This window comes from Macrobrachium nipponense, chromosome 21 (assembly GCF_015104395.2).
Source record: "Macrobrachium nipponense isolate FS-2020 chromosome 21, ASM1510439v2, whole genome shotgun sequence".
NCBI classification, from domain to species: Eukaryota; Metazoa; Arthropoda; class Malacostraca; order Decapoda; family Palaemonidae; genus Macrobrachium; species Macrobrachium nipponense.
Genome location: NC_087212.1, coordinates 35394004 through 35415271, shown reverse-complemented (window position 1 = coordinate 35415271; position 21268 = coordinate 35394004). Strand labels below are relative to the sequence as shown.

General features: G+C 39.4%; 3 protein-coding genes across 7 annotated transcripts in view; 2 read left to right on the top strand and 1 right to left on the bottom strand.

The window, feature by feature from the left end:
- The window catches only part of LOC135197915 (glycoprotein-N-acetylgalactosamine 3-beta-galactosyltransferase 1-like), a 497298-nt gene that overhangs the window by 197643 nt on the left and 278387 nt on the right, over positions 1–21268 (top strand). The window lies entirely within an intron of this gene.
- On the bottom strand, positions 13453–16612 carry LOC135197912 (uncharacterized). The gene is made up of 2 exons (XM_064225146.1): positions 16478–16612; positions 13453–15880 (listed from the first exon to the last, which is right to left on the bottom strand). The coding sequence occupies exons 1-2, from the start codon at positions 16533–16535 to the stop codon at positions 14589–14591; spliced, it is 1350 nt and encodes a 449-aa protein (XP_064081216.1). The 5' UTR covers positions 16536–16612; the 3' UTR covers positions 13453–14588.
- The window catches only part of LOC135197453 (uncharacterized), a 3530-nt gene continuing 1847 nt past the window's right edge, over positions 19586–21268 (top strand). The window contains exon 1 of the mRNA XM_064224521.1: positions 19586–19605. Coding sequence (XP_064080591.1) covers positions 19586–19605 — 20 coding nt within the window. The remainder of the gene's footprint in view (positions 19606–21268) is intronic.

Here is a 21268-nt window from a genome sequence, read left to right as displayed (position 1 = left end):
TGCCCCAGTAGCGTGGATCCTGACGTCCGCGATTGTGAATTCCCAGACGTAGTTTCGCCCCAAGATGGATATCTCGAGGGGCTTCGTGCCGTAGGAACGGATGGGGGTCCCGTTTGCGGCGCGACGAGGGTTGTTTGTCGAGCTCGCGGCTACGGTCTTTTCCTGACGGCGGGAATATCGAGTGCATTGCCCCCGTATCCACCAACATCCTCCGGCCGGAGATCGCGTCGCGGACGTAGAACCCTACGGTGTGTGGTTTTCCGACGCGGGCCGTTGCCACGGGCGGCCGGTTGGTTTTGTTTGCCGTCGCCGTTTTTTGACTGTTGGAAGGTTGCAAGGGCTTTCGCACCTCCTGGCAAATCTCCCGAACCTCCGGTGGAAAGCGGCACCAGGAAGTTTTCACCTCGCTGCGTGTGGGAAGAGGACTTCCCTTGGGATACGGCGCCGATCTCTTGCGTTGGGCGTCGTCGTCTTCTTCCTTCTCTGCGGCCAGGCACACGGAGGATCGGGGGGGGGGGGGCGGCGAGCTTCGCGGCATTGTTCGACAACGTCAGCTTCTTTGCCTTTCTTCTATAGTTAGTCGTCCGTCCTCTAGGGTGTACGCGGTCGGTCAGCTGCTTTCGGACGTCCGGCTCGAGTTGCCGCAGGAATATTTCGCGGCTCAGGCTGATCTCTACCTTTTTTCCGTCGGGGCCTATTTCGGGCAGACGGACGAGGCCCACCACAGTGTCCCAGGCCATCTTGGGTGGTCGTGGCGCCGCGCATGGGGGTCGCGACTAGGTCGAGGGCGCGGGCGGCCCTTTCAGCGATAGGCACGGAATAGGCTGTCAAGAGCCTTTCTTTTATCTCGTCGAGCGTGACAAGTCCGATTCGTGCTCGACCGGGGGTCAGCCAGTTAGATATTCGGTCGAGCACCTCTGTCGGGAGAGCCCGCTGCGACGAGGTCAGCCTGGCCAGCACTTTGTTTTGTGAGCCCCGCGATCCGGGAATTGGCCCTTCGGCTCGGAAGAACCAGGAAGACGGGTCAGCCGTTGTGAGGGGGGCAATTTGACAGCTTGAGCGGCCGCTGTGTCAGAGTCCGTCGCTGGGGGGGCGGGGGGGGAGGGGCTGGGGGGGGGAGGCCCCGGGTTTCCCGCGAGGTTTCCCGCGAGGTACTGTTTGCGCCCATTGTCCCCTACCTCTCTCACAAAAAACGGTCGACAGAGTCGTGAATGGGTCGGGGCCAAACCGTTTGAGGAAACGCCTGAACACACCTTGGGCAGGTATGCCGTATTTAGTCCGTTAGAGGCGTTGGTTATTTCACGGTAGGAGCTTTCAGAGATCTATACTGAGGCGCCGTATGAGTCCCGTTAAAGATCTCTGAAGGTTGAGCGGCGGTAGTGAGTCCCTTAATGGCTGAGCCAAAAAAAAACCGCTTGGGTCACCGGGTTCACTCCGGGTCACCAGTTGTGAGAGGTGCACAAAGAGGCAGGTAGAAGTGTACTGATTTTTTATTATGTTGTTGTTGTTTAAGATTAAGCTGGCCTTGTGCCAGCACGGGGGCTCTTGCTCACAGAGCAGCCCGTAAAACTTTTTATTACAGTCAAGGGAAATATAAATATACAGCATGCGGACGGAAATGTGGTCACCGACCCGCGAGAGAGTAAAAGTGGGTCGGCGAGACCGATTTGTGTTTCTTGAGAGACATAAAATACAAAATATAAGAGTACACAATATGTGGTTTATACAAGCTTTTATACACTGACGGAAAGCCCCGCTGAATGCCTTCTCAGGGGGAAATAAGAACAACGCGAATGATGAATTATATACAGAGAAAATTATGAATAAGCGTTTGTCCTTACAGTGTGTTAGATTAGAAAAATATTGACTTTTGTAAAGAATATGCTTTATTGATTTCTCCAGACAATTTTAACTTACTTTCATGATTAAGTCAGTTGTTCCTTTTCACATATAAATAAAATTCACACCGAAATAACTCAGAGTAGGCATACTTTAAGATTACTTAACTCAAAACCTTTGATTTAAACTTTGAATTACAGGTGTTTAAAAAAATTCAAAAAGATGAATTTGTTGTTTTTTTTTTAAAAATTTTTTTTTTTTAATTTTAACTGTTGGACATAGCGTGCTTTATTTAATTCAATTATCATGATGTTATTATAGTAGTGATAGAAAAAAAATCCCCTTTTTTCCTGCTTGGCTTGTTAAAAAATATTATGCATAAACCTATTTCTGGGCAGTTCATAGAACATAATATACTCGTACTCCTCCCTATTACATCCAATTTAAGCATCATCCATAAAAAATCGGAAATTCTATGTTTTGCTTGTCTTGCATAAGCCAAAGGGTAACCTGACTCAAGAATATTTTTTTTCCATTATCAACCAAGCTGAAATAAGAACATTTATATGCATGTCTTCAATTTGTAATCACCATTATTGCATGTTGCAAATACAATTACATAGTCATTATTAGGCAATTTTAAATAAAACAAAAAAAAAAAAAAAAAACAAAAAAAAAAAAAAAAAAAAATAGTGAAAACATACTCATTTGAAAAATTATATTTTTCATGAAATACAGTAAAATATGAGGTACTAAATAAATACCAAAATACTTATGTTTAACAACTCACAAACAAGCTGCAAAATACATTTGAACCTATCAGCTGTGAGTCATCTAAAATGGGAAACAGCTTTGCTTGTCTTGCATAAGCTATGGAGCTCCCGGAGTCAAGAATATTGTTTATTTATTATCACCAATCTAAAATGTGCATTACTTTAATTTGATGTCACCTTTATTGCATATTGCTAATAAAATCACATCATCATTCATAGGCAAATGTAAGTATTAAAAACAAGGTAATGAAATATATGAAAAACTACAATTTTCAAGATATGCAGTGAAATATGAGAGAGATATCAAAATATTTATGTCGCAAAAAATACTGCAAAATACATTTTAACCTTTCAGTCTGTCAGTCGTATGAAATGATGAGCATCTTTCTTGAAAGTATGTACAAACTCAACAACACTTCTTCATTGACATAGTTGTATAATATATCTGTTAATGTGAATTATATTACAAAAAATAGTATTGTGTAATTTGTTTTTGCAAATAAAACACTTTTGTCATTTATGGCATCATCATCCTCGTCATCGTCAGTATCATCCAAGTCGGCAGCAGAGTTATGAGGGTTGCTGCATTCTGCTCTGCAGCCACAGGAGGCAAATAAACAAGGAATTCGGTTCCTACTGCAGATACAGCGAGATCTGCAGTTTCCTTGTTTTGCATCCACACTTTTACAACTCACTACAAGTCGATGGCATGGATTCAATTGTCATGAGAATTGGGACTAGCTCACCTGTTTCCGTTTTTTTTTTTTTTTTCGGCCAGAAGTTTCATGCGTTGGTGGCAACTTATCCAAGCTTCCTACGTGATGGAACATGTCGGCTCGAAGGTCATTTACTGAAGTGAGTGATGTTTTAGGGTCATATACTTTTAAGAATAACTTTTCTGCGTCATGCAGAGCTCCTTCAGACATATCAGTGAATGTATACTTACCATGGCCCAAGTTGATTTCTTGCCATGCTCACTCAGTTTGCTGGTTGCATCACAACCTGTGATTGCATGATATGCAGGTAAATTTTTGATGATGTTGTTAATGAGAGATGTCCTCATATCGTGCACAGGGATACACCTAGGTTTTTTGGCAGTACCACAGCCATCCGCACCTCTTAAGTAAGGAGAACTAGCACATCTGTATTGCGACATTGAACAATAATACATATAAAGTCATTCTTGGAGGCATCAATGAAATGAGTCATACACTTTCCAGATGAAGAGAGAACAAGTTCAGGGTTTTCACATCCTACCTGCCACAACATGTTCTTGCTCAAGAGGTCATCTCGGTGACTGCATGAGTACTTCATTGGTAAGGAAATGAATAAGATTCAACTTATGATCAGAGAGGTTGAAGAAATTTTGCCAGGAGCTTGTCAACTGAACATTTCTTGAATCTGTCACTCGTCTCATTTTTCTTCTAACATTGACACGACATGCCCCTGTTCCAGCTTTGATGGAATTTGTCCGATATGTATCAAATATAACATCCACTCGTTTGCATGTCTCTGAAAAAAAAAAAAATACAATTTTGCAATATAGCTAAGTCACCAAATGTGGCAGCACCTGTGGATTTGCCCAATGACCGGAGAAATGCCATTGGATCCACAAGCACACAATTAAGTGGTATCATTACTTCTAGGCCGCTCCTTCACTTCGTGGCCACTGACAAGTGTTTAAAAGGGGGAGCTTCACCAGCCTCTCTCGTGTTTCTATCGAGTGTTGCAAGTGATGGAGGCACTGGGCCTAACTCATGTTTCACAATAGTTGATATGTTGATATCTCTACCACTGGCTGAGGCTCTCAGGAGTCTTCTGAACATATCTTTGTCTATTTTAACAGTGTTTATTTTTCCATATTTATTGGTCACATCCACTTTTTGAAGATTTGCAAAAGTTTGTTATTTGTTCTTCTTTATTGGGGCACAGAACATTTGCGTGGCATTTGGTTGAAGACGGTCTTGCATAAATCTTATCAGTCATTCTTTGCCCATTTCTTGAGCAGTTAATAGATCTCTCCGGACATCAGGAGGTACAATGTCATTGCTAGAAATACACACCAGGCCTGTACAGTTTCTTGCAAAAGGATTGAATATCAGGTCAAGTTATTATATACATGTAAATGGTGTATTAGAAATTAAGCACAAAATATTCAACAGATATAAACTAGCCAAATAGTATCAAGTCACTCGAAATATAAAAAAAATTAATATTAATAAAAAAGTCAGTTATCCACTGATTACTTTCAAAAACACATGTGGATCTTAGAGCCTGAAAATAATCAAAATTAAAATAATTTGATAAATATACTGATAATAATTGAATGTAAAAAGGGTTTTGTACCATAGATTATGTAAAACTGAAATAAATGAAAGAATCATCTGTGAAGTTTTACAATAAGAGGAGCGAGTTAGTACTTTGCCCTCTAAAACACGTCGATTTCTCAGTAGAATCGGTTTGAAAAATATGCTCTAAGCTCCTTCATTAATTTGCAATTTTTTACTGAAGATTCAAAAATTTATTCATATTGCCATAACAAAGTTGTAGCCAGTTATCATGATACCGATTACCCAAAAGAACTACAGGCAGATACAAAGGGGCTGCCAAACAGTGAAAAAAAGTACATTATCTTGCTAATGATTTAATAAATAGATGGATAAATTAACTAACAAATTGTTAGGTAAAAGAAAGACAAATAAGAAATAAGACAGATAAGGAAATAAGCGTTGAAAATCCAGATAACAAACAAATACCTACTATTTCATCTGCTGCGCAATGTTATTTTCAACCGCGGAAAAACTTCAAGTAGCTGTTCTTGAATCCCGAATTGTGAAGCCTTACACACAGATAGAAGTCGACTCCCGCTATAGTGTGATGCGCAATGGTTCCCTCCAACATTCTATGGAATTTCAGCTTTACACAAGTTGGTTGGCCCCTGGACTAATAATATTCTTAGGTTCAGGGGATGGCTTTGCTTCTATTCTTTATTTATTTTTTTTTATCTGTCCATCAGCCTGTGGTGTTTGCACATGGTAACACTGCATCCCAGGCTTTAAATAATATCCTATTTCGAATATTAACGGTGTAATTAGCACACAGTAAATTATTATAACACATTTCAGTCGCAAATGCACCCCCATATATCCTTTTATTTATCTAAAACTTACACATAGCGGAACTACTTAAGCCCGGGACGCAGTGTTACCATGCGCGACCACCACAAGCGGATGGACAGATAAAAAAAAAAACAGAGTATAGTACTTGTGTGGTGTTTGCTTACTAAATAGTTATATTCATTATGTTTGTTTAAAGATACAAATAAAATAAATGCTGCTCTCACCAGTGATAAGAAATAGATGACATTCAAGTATACATGAAATTAAACTAAACAGAAACTGAATTTGTGTTGATAAGAAGGAAAAACCATTTGCATGACCTTCGTGATTTTATGCTAAACATGAAAAGACCAATGTAATGATGCAGCTCCGTCTGATCACCGACAAAATCTTAGGTCTACTACGAGACTTAATTGTCTTTTAGTGCTCAAATAAAAATGCTAAAAAGTCATCTTAGAAATATTGCCTTTGTTGCAGACGTCTTGATGAGAGATCTATAAAAAACACATCTGTGATTATTTTTTTTCCAAGCACTTGATTATAATTCCTTTTGTGTGTCAGTTCTTCCCAATGTATTGGGTACTCAATAAGATGTGATATCTGTGGCTTAATGTTATATATATATAGTTATATATATATATGTATATATATATATATATAATATATATATATAAAATATATTATATATATAGATTATATATTTTTTATATAATATATATATAGTATATAAAATTATTATCTTATTATAGTCTAGGGTTATAATTCCTGATATATTGCCAATATGTTCGCTGTGACCTTTTTTGGAATGGGGAAATTGTGGAGAACAGAGCCGAAGCACGACCCGAGAAAAGCTGACAAATGGTTTCTGTGGTGGCGTGATATGAAACTGCATAGTTAGACAAGTCAATGTACGTCAGTTCATGGGCTCTTTTCAAAGTGCCTTTGGGAAACTGGTTGTAGCCAGTAAATATGAGGCGTTAACGAAGTGTGCAGTTTTTTTTTTTTTGTATGTGCGTGTGCGCCTCTTCTATTGATAATGTATCATAACCCAAGTCTATGGAGGACTTTGGCATAGAGACGTCTTTGAGAGAAAGGCAAGATGCCGGGGGAGCTCTGCGAAAGTTTATTTGTGAGTGAAATGTTCCGGCTGCATGGGTGAGTCTTGACTATTTTAGCCAAGGGGTGGCTTGTTTGTCTGTTTGACATTTATAAGAATATCTAATCTTTGACTTTGTTGTTTAAACTTATGTGTACTAAGGAGTGTTTTCTTCTCGTGTCTTGAAACAGACGATTCTGGCGGAACTATGGGTTCTGGCAAACGGGGGGGGACCTAGAGAGTCCCGATGGGAGAATAGACATTTGGTGTGACTAATTTACTTTTAGACATTTTAAACGTTTGGGGTTTTAAACTGAAGTTAAGTTTAGTCCATGTAAGACTTGGATCATTTATCTTTTGTTGTTAAATAAATGTATTTTTGTAATGCAACTCTCTCATTTGATTACCTGACAGAATGGAGAGAAAGAAGAGAGAGAGATCGCTTGGAGAGAGAGAAGAGAGGGGTATCGCTTAGAGAGAGAGAGAAAGAAAAGTCGCGATTCCTTTTGGTCGCTTAAGAGAGAGAGAAAGAAAAGTCGCGAGCCGTTGGTTTTTTTTAGCGAGAGAGAGAGGGTTGAGAGAGAGAGAGAGAGATAGAGATTATGTGTTGGTATGCCTGACAGTCGGAGTTTACACGTTTACCAAATAAATAACGAGATTAATATCCCGTTAACAGATGTGGTGGTTTTTGAGGGTTTACAGATTCTGGTGGGGGCAGCGGGTTAAAAAGCGGTATAAAAGGTTTTTTTTTTATGCCTAGGTATGCTAATGAAGAGATAGGTGACCAGTTAAATATAGAGGGGATTGTGGAAAATTGTTAAATTGTTAGTTTTCAGTTACTAAGTGAGAGAAAATGAGAAATATCTATCCGTTAACTGTGCAAAGGGGAGGGGGAAGGATTTTCTTCGACTCAGCATTTGGCCCAGGCAGTCTACCTCGTAGCAGATGCCGCACTCAGTCTGGCTTGCTGTGTGAAAGATATCGAGTGCGTTGTGCCGACGAGATTCGCGTGTTTTATGCAGATTCCGGGGTGTTTTCTCTTATTTTTGAACATGTAAGTGTTACCGTGTGCTTTTTTTTTTAATCCTGGAGGGGGTTTTTTAGGGGTTTTTAACATATTTCAGTGATATGGGACTGGTTTAAGAGGTCAAAATTTTTTTCTTTCCCCATAGTAGCAGAAAGTGACGTGTTTTTCTTTATTGGCGCATGTTTAGAATAGATGCATTCATCTTTGTTTAACATATAAGGGTGTATAAAGGTGTTTTTCATGCATGCGAACTGTGCTTGGATAGCATATTTTGCTTGGAGACAAAGCGGCCACTCAATTTTACGGGCTCAGCACATTTCTGCTAACCGGCACAGAGAGGCACGTTGCAAGGGGAGTATGGCCTGCCTCGGGGGGTATTACAAGGGTACTACTACTACTACTGCTACTGGTGTATACCTAGGGGGGACAGGGTCAGACACTGTTGAAGGGGGGGTGTTCTATTGCTTGACTGAGGGGTGTTTCAATGCTCAGTGGGGGGAGACTTTTTTTTTTTCTCAGTGGGGGTGAACTACTATTTTTTTTTTTCTTTGTCGGGTGTTGAGAGACAGTCTGGCCTTGACAATAAGATGCCAGGATATCAGCTGATTGATTAGTTTGGATGAAGTGAAATGCCCGTAGAGTCTTTTCTTTAGAGAGATTTTCTTTTTCTTTGATGAAGAGAAAAGTAAATAACATGCATGGGATGTGGTGTAAGTTTTTCCTTATTCCTTGGAAGACACAAATATAATGGGGACACAGATTTTATTTTTTTTATTGTTTTGGAGGGATTACTTTAAAAAGCCGATGTTTGGGGTTGCATCTGGTTTTGATTGATATCATGGGGTTTGGCAATACTGGGGTATGCTATTTGAATTACACCCTTACTTGAGATCTTTGCATGGGGATTTATTACTATGGAGAATTATTATTATTATTGATAATTAGTATCATTGTATGAGATATGTCACGGGAGGGTTACTTAAGTATAATTATCATTACTTGGGACTTGTTTTACGAGAGATTTGAGATATTTCATGGGAGATTATTTTATAATTATTATTCAGATAATTATTCATGGAGAATTATTACAATGAATTATGGGAGAAATCTTGTGTTGATTATTTGTTGAGTTTTTATAACTTTGGAGAAGATTTCAGTAATTCATGAGTGATGAGTTTTTGCTGAATCTTGATGAATCTTGGTGAATTGGGTTGAATCTTGCTGAACTTTTGGTGAAATTTGTGCTGAATCCTTGGAGAATAGACAAGCATTAACATTGGTGATGTGTTTTTTATACTAATACTGGTGATTTTGATAGCAATTTTAGTGATTTTGCTGATAATGATATTTCTGATACTGATTTTTTTTATGTACTAATACGTGGGTGCTGTAATGCTATCAAGGGTGGTGAGATCTTTTTTGAATTTGGGAGGAACTAACAATACATTATTTTTGTTTGTTTTTTTCCTTTTTTCATGAGTTCAGCAGATAATTGCTGGACGTACGTGAGTCAGTTAACAATGCCGTTGATTTTTCTTTTCTCCTTTTTAGGAAGTTAGCCATCGCTGACACAAGTTTTTTTATCATGGGTAAATTTGAATTTGTTTTTTCTCTCCAATTGGTGTGAATATTTTTTGATGTCTCAGTTCGTGACTTAGAGTCATTATTCGGGAACGTGTTTGTGTTTTCAGCTATCTGATGCTGCAGAGAAATATACGGGAGAATTCTTGCATGGTTTTGAATGCATACATAATGGCACTACATTTTTTTTTTCTCTGGATATTTGTGTTCCACAAATTGTGAGTTTTCTTGCACAATATCTCTGTTGTATTTGTGACAACTTTGTGAGAGATAGGAAACTTGGCTAAGTTTCTAGTGGCCTATGTCGTAGTGCATATGGAGAAGTCTTGGCTAAGACACTGTGTATTTGGAGTTCTGTTATAATGAGTTGTGGCACATTGGTGATTTTTTCTAGAATTTCCAAGACAATTTTATTTGCCGAGTTTTTGCCCTTTTTCAGCAATTATGCTAAGGAGAGAGTTTATAGTTTTTGACTATAACATTGAGTTATTCTCTGGAGAATTGAGATATATTATTTTGGAGATATAATTGGAGGTATATTATTTTTGGAGTTATAATTTGAGAATATAATATTATTGGAGATATATATTTTTTGGCCAATTGATATTTGCCAATAGTGGTGAGAGCTATTAGTTAGTTCAATTATTTTGCAGCATCTTTATTGCAAATGGAGACACATTTTTGGGGAGATATATGGGGCAATATTTGTGAGTGTGTGAGTTAAATGCTTTGAGTGCACATTTTTTGGAGATAGGATTTCATTCTTTTGATATTCCTTTTTGGAGATATATTTTTTTGGAGCCTTGTTTTATTCCACATGGAGTATTGGCAAAATAGAGGTAAATATTTTTTATTTTGCTGAAATAGAGGTGACTATTCTTTATTCCTGGAGTGTTGGTTTTTTTATTAACATGTGGCTATGGGGGTTGGTTATTAACCAAATGGAGGAAATATTTTTATAACCACAATGGTGTTATTATTAATATGTTGTCTCATATTAATATATGGAGGTGGAATTAATCTTTGGCGGGTGACCCTTTTTTTGTGGTTATGGGAGTTTTGTTTTTTCGAGCAAAGAGAAGATTTCTGTGGTTCTTTCTTTTTGGTTTCGTGACTATTTAGAGGCAAGTGGCATTACTGCATTGTGGTCCTATGGAGATGTGTGCATTTTTTATGTTCACAAGTGTATTATTTTTGGAGGCATATAATTGGGCAGTGTCATGTTGAGAGTTAAGTCTTCGAGACAAATTTTTGAACACATTAGTCATATCCTGGAGTTAATTTTGTGAAATGTGCTTACTTCGTGTCAGTTAGACCTTTTTCTTGAGAATCATGAGTTTCCAAACTTGTGTGTCTGACTAGACGTTTTTTATGCTGCAGTCGAGCATACACGTCCGCAGGTGGATTTTTCTGCTGACAAGCGCTGTTCTGTTCCTTTTCCTTTAGTGGTGATTGCTCAGAGTTTTTGCAATATCTGGAAATGTTGACAATAGCATTTCACGAAAGCACATGGGTAAGAGTTTGTTTTGTGGCCGTGTTGGTCGATAAAAGTTGCAATGTCGAGAAATTTCGTAACTATACATGGGGCATTTCTTGGGAAAAATGCGGGGTTATGCATATGTATATTATGTATTTTGTGATGTGGGAAGTTTACTTGTGATTATTTTTTTTTATTTTTCTTCCTTTTCCAACGAGAGATGTAATTGGCGATTGAGCTTAAATAGCATTTCTTTTTGGAAGGGAGATGTAATTTTTCGGGGTTGTTATTTATATAAAGGGGAGTTTGACATTAAGTCTCATTGTAATTAATTATATGAGCAGTAAAGGGGTTTTTGCTGTTAAACATTGGAGATTTTTGCTGATTTTGTGAGTTGCTGTAATATCAGAGCTTGAGAGAACATTTTTTGGGTCTGGGCGTGTTACGTGATTTTTTTTTTTTTTTTCTTGGGTTCATTGTTTTTCTTTTCTTTTTTTTTTTTTTTTTTACTTATGAGAACATTTGAGTTTGGAATGTGAGTGCAGAAGTCCGTGGAGTTGCTGTGAGTTTTTGGATTGTGTGTGCTGATGTGTGAGTTTGGAGAATTGAGTTGGAGAACTTGATGTTTTTTTTTCCTTTGAGAGTTATGATGATGACTTATGATTTAGTAGTCATATTAAGTGGAGTTAATTGGGAGACGTTCAGTTGGCATTTCTGACTTTTTGAGATCATTGTTTGATAGAAGTAGTATGTCTGGGGTTAATTTTCTTGGATTGACTGATGACTTGACTGACATACTAACACACCATAAAAGTCGTTCCCCAACGCTAGCAAGACGTCCACCAGCCGTGCAGAGAGTGTTGCTGTCGTTTTGTCCGTGGTGATTACGAGAGTCTACAAGTTCTACAGCGTGTCTTTTGGGGATCTGCAGAAGCCGTTAGAAGTCTTCTACAATGAGGGAGGCATTCCGTTTTCCTACAGCCTGCTACAGTTGAGCAGCTAGTTGCAGACAAAGAGGGATGTTCAAGAATCCAAAATGAGAGAAAATTCTAGTGTTATTGGAAATGAAGCGTTATAAGACTTTATTTTATAATGCCAGAGACGTGCAGTTATTACTTATATTTTATTTTGAGCCGGCCAATGTTTTATGTTGTATAAGCTGTTTTGTTTGACCATTTTGCGAGGCCGAGCTATATAATTCCTAGGGTTATAATTAATGATATATTGCCAATATGTTCGCTGTGACCTTTTTGGAATGTGGAGAACAGAGCCGAAGCAACGACCCGAGAAAAGCTGACAAATGGTTTCTGTGGTGGCGTGATATGAAACTGCATAGTTAGACGAGTCAATGTACGTCAGTTCATGGGCTCTTTTCAAAGTGCCTTTGGGAAACTGGTTGTAGCCAGTAATATGAGGCGTTAAACGAAGTGTGCGTTTGTATGTGCGTGTGCGCCTCTTCTATTGATAATGTATCATAACCCAAGTCTATGGAGGACTTGGCATAGAGACGTCTTTGAGAGAAAGGCAAGATGCCGGGGGAGCTCTGCGAAAGTTTATTTATGCTTTGTGAGTGAAATGTTCCGGCTGCATGGGTGAGTCTTGAACTATTTTAGCCAAAGGGGTGGCTTGTTGTCTGTTTGACATTTATAAGAATATCTAATCTTTGACTTTGTTGTTAAACTTATGTGTACTTACAAGTGTTTCTCGTGTCTTTGAAACAGACGATTCTGGCGGAACTATGGGTTCTGGGAAAGGGTCCCGATGGGAGAATAGACATTTGGTGTGACTAATTACTTTTAGACATTTTAACGTTGGGGTTTTAACTGAATTAAGTTAGTCAGTAAGACTTGGATCATTATCTTTTGTTGTTAAATAAATGTATTTTTGTAATGCAACTCTCTCATTTGATTACCTGACAGACTGGAGAGAAGAGAGAGAGAGAGGGGTATCGCTTAGAGAGAGAGAGAAAGAAAAGTCGCGAGCCGTTGGTCGCTTAGAGAGAGAGGAGAGAGAGAGAGAGATTATGTGTTGGTATGCCTGACGCACGGAGTTACACGTTTACCAAATAAATAACGAGATTAATATCCTGTTAACAGATGTGGTGGTTTTTGAGGGTTAGATATATATAATCAGGCCAACTAAGAGCACCAAGCCATGAACTTATGGTAGGAAACAGAATACGAAAATATCGTATTCATGGACACTCTGTGTTCTTGCCTATTTTATTTGTTAGTCTTTTTCAAGTTTGTCTTCCTGTAAATATTTCTTTTAAATCCCAGGAGGAGAATTAATTTAGCAAGACTACTGCTTGTTGATGTCAGAACCGATGTAAATCCTATAAGGGTAGGTATCGATGACCATCACTCTTGCATAAGCTAAATCTTTATGTAAGAACAAAGGTTTGTACCATATTTGTGTAGGAACAAATGACAATGTAGTATATAATTACATCATAATTAATAATACCCAGTTAAGACAACTATGTATATATACATACAGTATGCTAAAACTTCAGGTTTATCTTGGTAAAATATAACAACTTGAGGCTGAGTTTTTATTAAAAATAGAATATCTTCCTGAATGTCACATAAATTTCTTTCACATTATAGTTTAATATATTATACTACTGTACATTTAGGCCTGAATAATAATGATGATAATGACGACTAAAGACAGGTAATACATAATTATGATAATAAAAGTAAAAATTAATGCAACAGCACTTAAGCAAACACAGAGAGATCCAGAAGAAAAGGAAATGAACTTCAAGGATCTAAAGGTGGAAATGAAAAAAAAAAAAAAATAAAAAAAAAAAAAAAAACAGCTGCACTATGAAGCAATGGCTATAGACATTGCACAGAAAGACTGAAGAGAGGAAGTAGGTCTGGTGGCTAAAATGTGGGTCCAGCCAGGGACAAAAGGGACACTGGCATGTGAGTTGCACACTGACGTCGCTACCACACCCTCACAGACAAGGAGGTACTGGTAATAACCACCAAGCTTAAAGTGTATGATAAATGCCTTATAAAGTATCATCAAATACTCTATGGAAGAAATATGTTCAATTAAAGAAATGACCAAAAATAAATACATGCATAAAGCAAGACATTTTTTGCATGTGGTTAACAGTATCCTGAACAAGAAAATTTCATTTAAAGGGACATTTTATAAAGAACCATGAACTCTGATGCCTATAATCCTCTGATGCTCTTTCAAAACCTAAAACAGAAACACTTACAGGATATGTGTGATAGAAAAACTAAAGTACAAGCAATTAAACAAACATAATTATGCACACAAAACTTTTCAGTATCCCCAAATGATGATTTGCAAGTGCTTCAGTGTTTTGCAAGATTCTTATAAAAGCATAAGTAAAATTTCAGTCAAGTAATAATTCATATTTTGCGAGGAACACACCCAACAAAGGAAAAAGTTTAACATCAAACAATATAAAATCTACCAACAACAACAATATAAAGACATTAAAATTTTACTATAGTAATTGGAACTCGCTGTGTACACAAATGACAAGATGCAAATACCTATATATCTCCAGACACTAAAAACCGATGATCAAGCTGGAGTGATGATCAGTCATATTTAAGGCATTCCAGACTAAGTTTATCATCAATGCACAGAAAAAATTATTACAATTATAAAGTATCACCAGTTCTATTCAGGATAAGCATTCATCATCAGAATCACTACTCAAGTCATCACAACTAAGAACAAAGCTTTTCAATGCAAATTCTGCAGCAAGATCTTTCTTTCTGTAACCTTCTTCTGCATCCCTACTGCAACCAATAAATCTTTTCCATTCTTCCTTGCTTACATTATCTATTACACTTTTGGATATTTCTTCCACTCTTCCTAATGTTTGAGAGCATTCGTAATTTTCTTTCTTTATTGCTAATTTGACCTTTTGCCAAATGAACTCAATGGGGTTCAAATAATAGTGAAAAGGTGGGATTCTAATGACTTTATGTCCACTCTTCTTAGCAATTCCATCAATTTCATAAACCTGTCTGTCTTTGTGTAGTGAAACAAACTGAAGCAGTTCTGCTTTAGAGAGGAAGGAGTCATGTTTAATGTTGTTTTGTGTTAGCCATTTAATGATGTCACATTTCCTTGAACTTCTAGTTGGCACTTGATTAAGAACAGTGGATTGGCTGGGAGAACAGTCCATAATGATAAGTGACTGGAAAGGAACACATGGGAGTAACTGATTCTTGAACCATGACCTGAAACTCTCACTGTCTATGGGATCATGGCCTTTCATCTTGCTTCTTGACCTGAACATAAGGAATGCTCCCGGAAGAAAACCTTCCTCCCCACCAGCATGAACAATGACCAAACATTCATTAAGAGCTTTCTGTTTTTGCTTCACAACACTTTCCTGTAAGTTAACCCAGGTTTTATATACATATATCTCTGGTCTTGGATTAATACTACTTCTGTTTTCCTGTAAAAGTCTGAAGTACTTATTTCTAGCTGCCACTACGGCATTTCTCTCAATTAAAACAACCCTGCCACCTTGAATCCTCCTACAACGAAATCCTAGATGTTCAATGACTCTTCGCAGAGAAGTCTTGGCGCCGACAAATCTGAAAGGGGGTTCTTTCAACATTTCCATTACAGTATCCATAGTGGGTAATTCTCCTCTTTCATAAAATGATAAAACTGCCTTTCTAATATCTTCTTCTTCGACGCCATCCGCACTTCCCGTTATAGGAGAACACCTCATCCTGGGAGGTGGGGATTCTATTCTGCCCTCTTTAGCCTGCCTTTTGATGAGACTTATGGTAGACATGGATACTCCCGTGGCAGCAGCTGTTTTTTCATTAACACTTGTCTCACACTCACGCTCATCTAAGGACCGGAAATAACGATGGACATTTAGTATTATCTTTCTTGACTGGCTGGTTATTCTCACCCTTTTAGCACAACCAGAGTTCTGTGGCACCATCCCTGTGACAAATTATAATTATGAACTATTGAAAATACACATGAACAGCAGTGGAGGACAGAAGTAAATGTAGTACATGCAAATGACATTTTAGTCATGATGCATTCACTTACAAAAGAAATAAGTATTTCAGGGTAACACATCAACTGTTTTATACAAAAAAGTAAGGAAACAATTGTCCTTTGTCATTATTTGCATTTTATAAAAGCAGTTACACTACTGACCAACACAAAGGCTAACAATGAAGAATAATGTAACCATGCATTACTTGATGTCTTAAATGAAAAATAAATTTATCACCCATCAATCATGTCATCCTACAAGATTTTATTATGTAATTAATTTGTGATTAAAGTTAATCGAAATGGCAAAATATGAAAGTGGTCTGGGTTTTGATGCCCAGATTGTATATAAGAAGTGCAGGTGAAACAGAAGATATAGTGGGGTAAAGAATTGGCTTTGGAGGAGGTGGTCTTATGGTGCTTTTTTAGCACAATAAAATAGGCGATTTCTGGGGCCATAACGGACCAAGTTCCGGTTATCAGCACCATAAGCAGCCTTATGGCGCCAATAACAGGAGTTCTGGCGCCATAACATACCTAAAAGAGGTGCTGTAATGGCGCCGATATAACTGGTTATCAGCACCATAAGCTTCATTATGGAGGCATAAATCACTGAGTTTCGCTTAATGGCAGTTTTCACTTATCATCACCCCTCCGGGAACGGAACCCCCATCCACAAAGGAACTTAAAAAAAAAAAATAAAAAAAAAAAAAAAAAAAAAAAAAAAAAGGGCATTTTAAACAGGTTCGACATACGAGTATATGAATTAAATATATTTAAGGTTTTTACCTAAGTTAATCGGATACGAGTAAAATATGCATTAAGTATATTTAAGATTTTTACCTAAGTTAACAGGATACGAGTATAATATGAATGAAGGGATTTTGACGTAAGGAAAAAAGGGATTTGACGTAAGGAAAAGTCTATTTCTGGGCGATTGGCTCGTGGTCGCCAGCGAAAAATATCCTTTAATCTATTATTTCTAGGGTAAATGTACTAACACATACCAGAGGAATAAATAAATAAAGAAAGGTCAGTATAACTGACTCGCTCACCCTCCAAGAAGGGGTTGTCGGCATGAACACTATGGCGAGTGAGACCCCCCACCACTAACCACGAGCCAAATGCCAAAAAGAATTCTCCCACGTACAAAATCCCCCCCCAAGAGGGAGAGCCGACCCACAGAGGTGGGGCAGGGCACATACTACTACTACTCCATCCCATGCTGCCGACTGCTGCGCCTCTGGTGGCCATCCTGAAGTTAGCAGACAATCTTGGCGCTGGGACGGTAGGTGCGGGATTTCCCGCTGGCGACACGAAAAAGCCAATCGCCCCAGAAATAGATTTTTCCTTACGTCAAAGTCCCTTTTCTGGGCTCAGCTCGTGTCGCTGCGCGAAATCGTACCAGAGAAATAGCACAAGATTGTAGAGAATCAATAAAATCAAAAAGAGGTCTCAAATAAAAGATAAAATAAAATAAAAGAATATAATTGCTAATAAGGATACATATACACAGTGGTACAAAATTAGAAATATTGCTTAAATTACACTTAATTTCTAATAATATTTCTTAACTTAGGGTAATTTACATATATACAGAGGTAATATGGCATTATATGTACCAAAAATGGTATCTGTGTAAAAATTTATGTATCAAAAATGTACAGAGCAATTAACATAACAAGTTGAACAAACAACTCAATCATAATCATATTAAAGGAATGTATATAAGCTTAATATACAAAACCCGTAACCATTATAATAAGATGTATCCCCCTAGCATAAAAATAAGGGGATGACATCCACATATCAATATTCATCATCAACTGTGAGTGTCCCTAGCAAAAAAAAAAAAAAAATAAGGACACCCACCAATTATCACACAAGCAGCTAAGACACAAGGTGACTGTAAATGAACAAGGTAGGAATAGACAAACTGTTGTGTGAGCGGTAGAAAGGAGGACTGGATCTTCTACTAAAGATTAGCTAGAGTCAGGGGAAACTATGTTCCCTGCTGCAACTGCTGAAATTTCAGAGCTTCCAAGGACTTTAAGTAATGACGTTTGAAAACTGTCCGGCGATTTCCATCCAGTATACTTTTTCAACTCATCGAAGTTCATATGTTGGAAATAGTTAATTGAGGTGGCTACTGCCCTGACATCATGTGCTTTAGGGAAAGAGTCAGGATTGGCTTGTTTAATGAAGTACAGGATTTGTTGCCTGATGCCTTTAATAGATAAAGTGCCACCTTTTTCTCTCTTAAAGAGAGGACCCGATGAGGATGAGGAGGTCCTAGATAGAAAGGCTCGCAAGGATGAAACTGGGCAAAGAGATATATCTTGTGGAAGGGGTAGTACCTTCCATGGTTCCCACCTCATCAAAGGATCTTCATTCTTAGCTATAAAGCTACGTTCCGGAGAAAGTAGCACTTCCCCTGTGGGAAGGAACTGAATATGATCCGGATCTCTGGATAAAGCCGACAGTTCTGAAATTCTAGCTCCTGAGGCCAAGCTTAATAAAAAGAGGGTTTTTCTTAAGAGCATTATAAACGAGCATGTGTCATTATTGGTTTCTGAAGCCGAGTTTTAGAACATCGTTTAAGAACCATGATACTGACGTAGGCCTTACAGAAGGTCTAAGTCTAGCACACGCCTTGGGGATAGACGAGAAGAAGTAGGAATCTGTCAAGTCCTATGTTGAACCCAAATTGAAAAATCTTTTTCAAGGCTGATTTGTTTGTCGTAATTGTGCTAGCTGCTAATCCTTTTTCAAATAAGGATCTGAAAAAGGATATAGCTGAATTGATTGTCATGATCTTAATATCTGATTCTTTCAGGGAAGGTTGCTAACTTTTTGACAGCAGCATCATACTGTCTCAAAGTTGAATCTCTTTTATCGGATTCCAAGAAGAGATATTCTGAGGGTCAATGTTCGCATCCCTTTTCGCTGCAAACTTCATGAAATCCATAAAGTTAGGGTTTTGAGAATCCGTGAGGAAGCGAACACAGTCTTCGTTTGTACTGACTGGGAGAGCCTGGGATTGGGGATCCGAAGAGGGCGAAGACCCAGTTCCAGAATGAGAGGGTACCAATTGCTCTTCGGCCAGTCTGGGGCTACTAGAGCCACTTGACCCTTGAATGTCCTGATTTTGTTCAACACTTTCATGAGAAGATTCACTGGAGGAAAGAACATAAATCTTCTCCCAGTTGTTCCAGTCTAGAGCCAGGGCGTCCGTGGCATAGGCCAGAGGGTCCAGGTTTGGGGCTACATAACACGGAAGTTTGTGGTTCGCTTGGGATGCGAAGAGATCCACCTGTAGACCTGGAACTCTCTGAAGAATCCACTGGAACGAACTGTTGTCCAGTGACCATTCCGCCCACTCTAGAGGTACTGATCGGGATAGAGCATCTGCTATGACGTTTCTCACTCCAGCTATATGGGTGGTGGAGAGATGCCAACTGAACTTGTCCGCCAGGGAGAAGATGGCTACCATGACATGATTTAGATGACGTGACTTGGAGCCTCCTCTGTTTATACAATGTACTACCACTGCGCTGTCCAGGACTAGCTTTATGTGGGAGTATTTTGGCGACGTAACCTTTTTTTTAGGGTCAAGAACACTGCCATTGCTTCCAGTACGTTTATATGGAACTGATGGAACTGAGGTGACCACGTTCCTTGAACCTTCTTGAACTGGAATATCCTCCCCAACCGCTTAATGAAGCGTCTGTGTGGATGGTGATCCCTGGTGGAGGAAACTGAAGGGGCACTGACACCGACAAGTTCTTGACTTTCGCCCCACGGGCGGAGTCGATTCTTTAGAATCAGAGGGACTGAGGACATTTTGTCCCTGGACCTGACATTTGTGCGTCCGAGCGCCCAGATTCTGGTTTAGGTCTTTCAGTTTGGCTTTCATTAGGATGTTCGTCACTGGACGCAAACTGGGGAGGAAGAACCCAGGATCCTTTCCTTTTCCTGAGATCTTCTTGAAGCCAGTTTGTGACTCAGAAATTGCTTTGACTGACTTCGCTATTTCCTTCCTTTTGGGTGATGGAATCGACAGAGTATGGGAGGATAGATTCCATTGAATGCCTAGCCACTGAAAGTTTGACTCTGGAGTGAGTCTTGATTTGGTCCTGTTATCTTGAAGCCTAGATATTCCAGAACTGAATCACTTTCAGTGTTGCTTTGTTGCATTCTTCAACTGTTTGAGGCCCAGAATCAACCAATCGTCGAGATACGCTACTACCATAACCCCTTGCGATCTGAGTTGTTGAACTACTACTTCCGCCAGCTTCGTAAACACCTGGGGGCTACGTTTGAGCCCGAAAGGACTACCTTGAAGGAGAATGTCTGGTCTCCTATCTTGAAGCCCAGATACGGACGGAAGTGTCTTGCAATAGGGATATGATAGTAAGCGTCTGTAAGATCGATAGAGGTGGTGACGGCCCCACGGGGAAGTAAGGTCCGCACCTGCGAGATCGTGAGCATCTTGAACTTGTCGCAGCGAATGGCTAAGTTTAAGCGGGACAAGTCTAAGATTACCCTTCTTTTTTGTGAGCCTTTCTTTTGGCACGCTGAACAAGCGTCCTTGAAACTTTAACCTTTTTGACTCTCGCTATAGCTCCTTTCTGAAGGAGATCCTCCGCATACTCCGTCAATTCTTTGGGAAGGAAGTTGGCGGAAAGGTCTGGATGGGGTGGATTCGTTAACCAGCTCCAACCCAGGCCCTTTGACACAATGCTCTGAGCCCACTTGCTGGAAGTTCCACCGTGGCGAAAGTGAAACAGCCTCCCTCCTACCTGAAATTCCTCATTGGTTCTGGTAGCCTCCTCGGCCTCCCTGAAATGTTTTCCTCTATTGAAGGGACCTCCCGAGCCTCTCCCACGAAAGGATCGCTTACCTCTGCCTCCCTTACTCGAGCGTCATACTTCTGTGAAGCTTGACCCTCGAAGACCTGGTTGTAGGCTGGAGAGAGGGCGTAAGAGGTGGAGGGCTGAGGCTGAGGGGAGATCACGTAGATCGGTTGCGATTGAGCCTTTGAGGTGGAAGGTTGGGCTGTTTGCACCAAGGGAACAGCCGGAACTTGCTGAGAAAAGCGTGGTTGCTTTTTCTGTAGGGTTGGAAACGTCTAGGTTTCTCTGAACCTTACCCTTACCGACTTGGTCCTGACGTCTCTTGGCGTAAGACCCCAACGGTCTTTAAGGCTCTGGTTCAATCTCGTAGCCTCTGACTGAACCTCCTTCACCATCGCTTCTGGGAAGAGGTCTGCTCCCCAGATGTTTGACGCAAGCAACTTATTCGGCTCGTGCCGAATAGTTGCTTCTT

Excerpts from the sequence above, each read along its gene's own strand:
- LOC135197912 (XM_064225146.1), bottom strand. The coding sequence starts at position 16,535 with ATGAAGCTTATGGTGCTGATAACCAGTTATATCGGCGCCATTACAGCA. Across the intron at positions 15,881-16,477 it reads CATTACAGCACCTCTTTTAG|GGATGGTGCCACAGAACTCT; the intron begins GTATGTTATGGC and ends AATTTGTCACAG.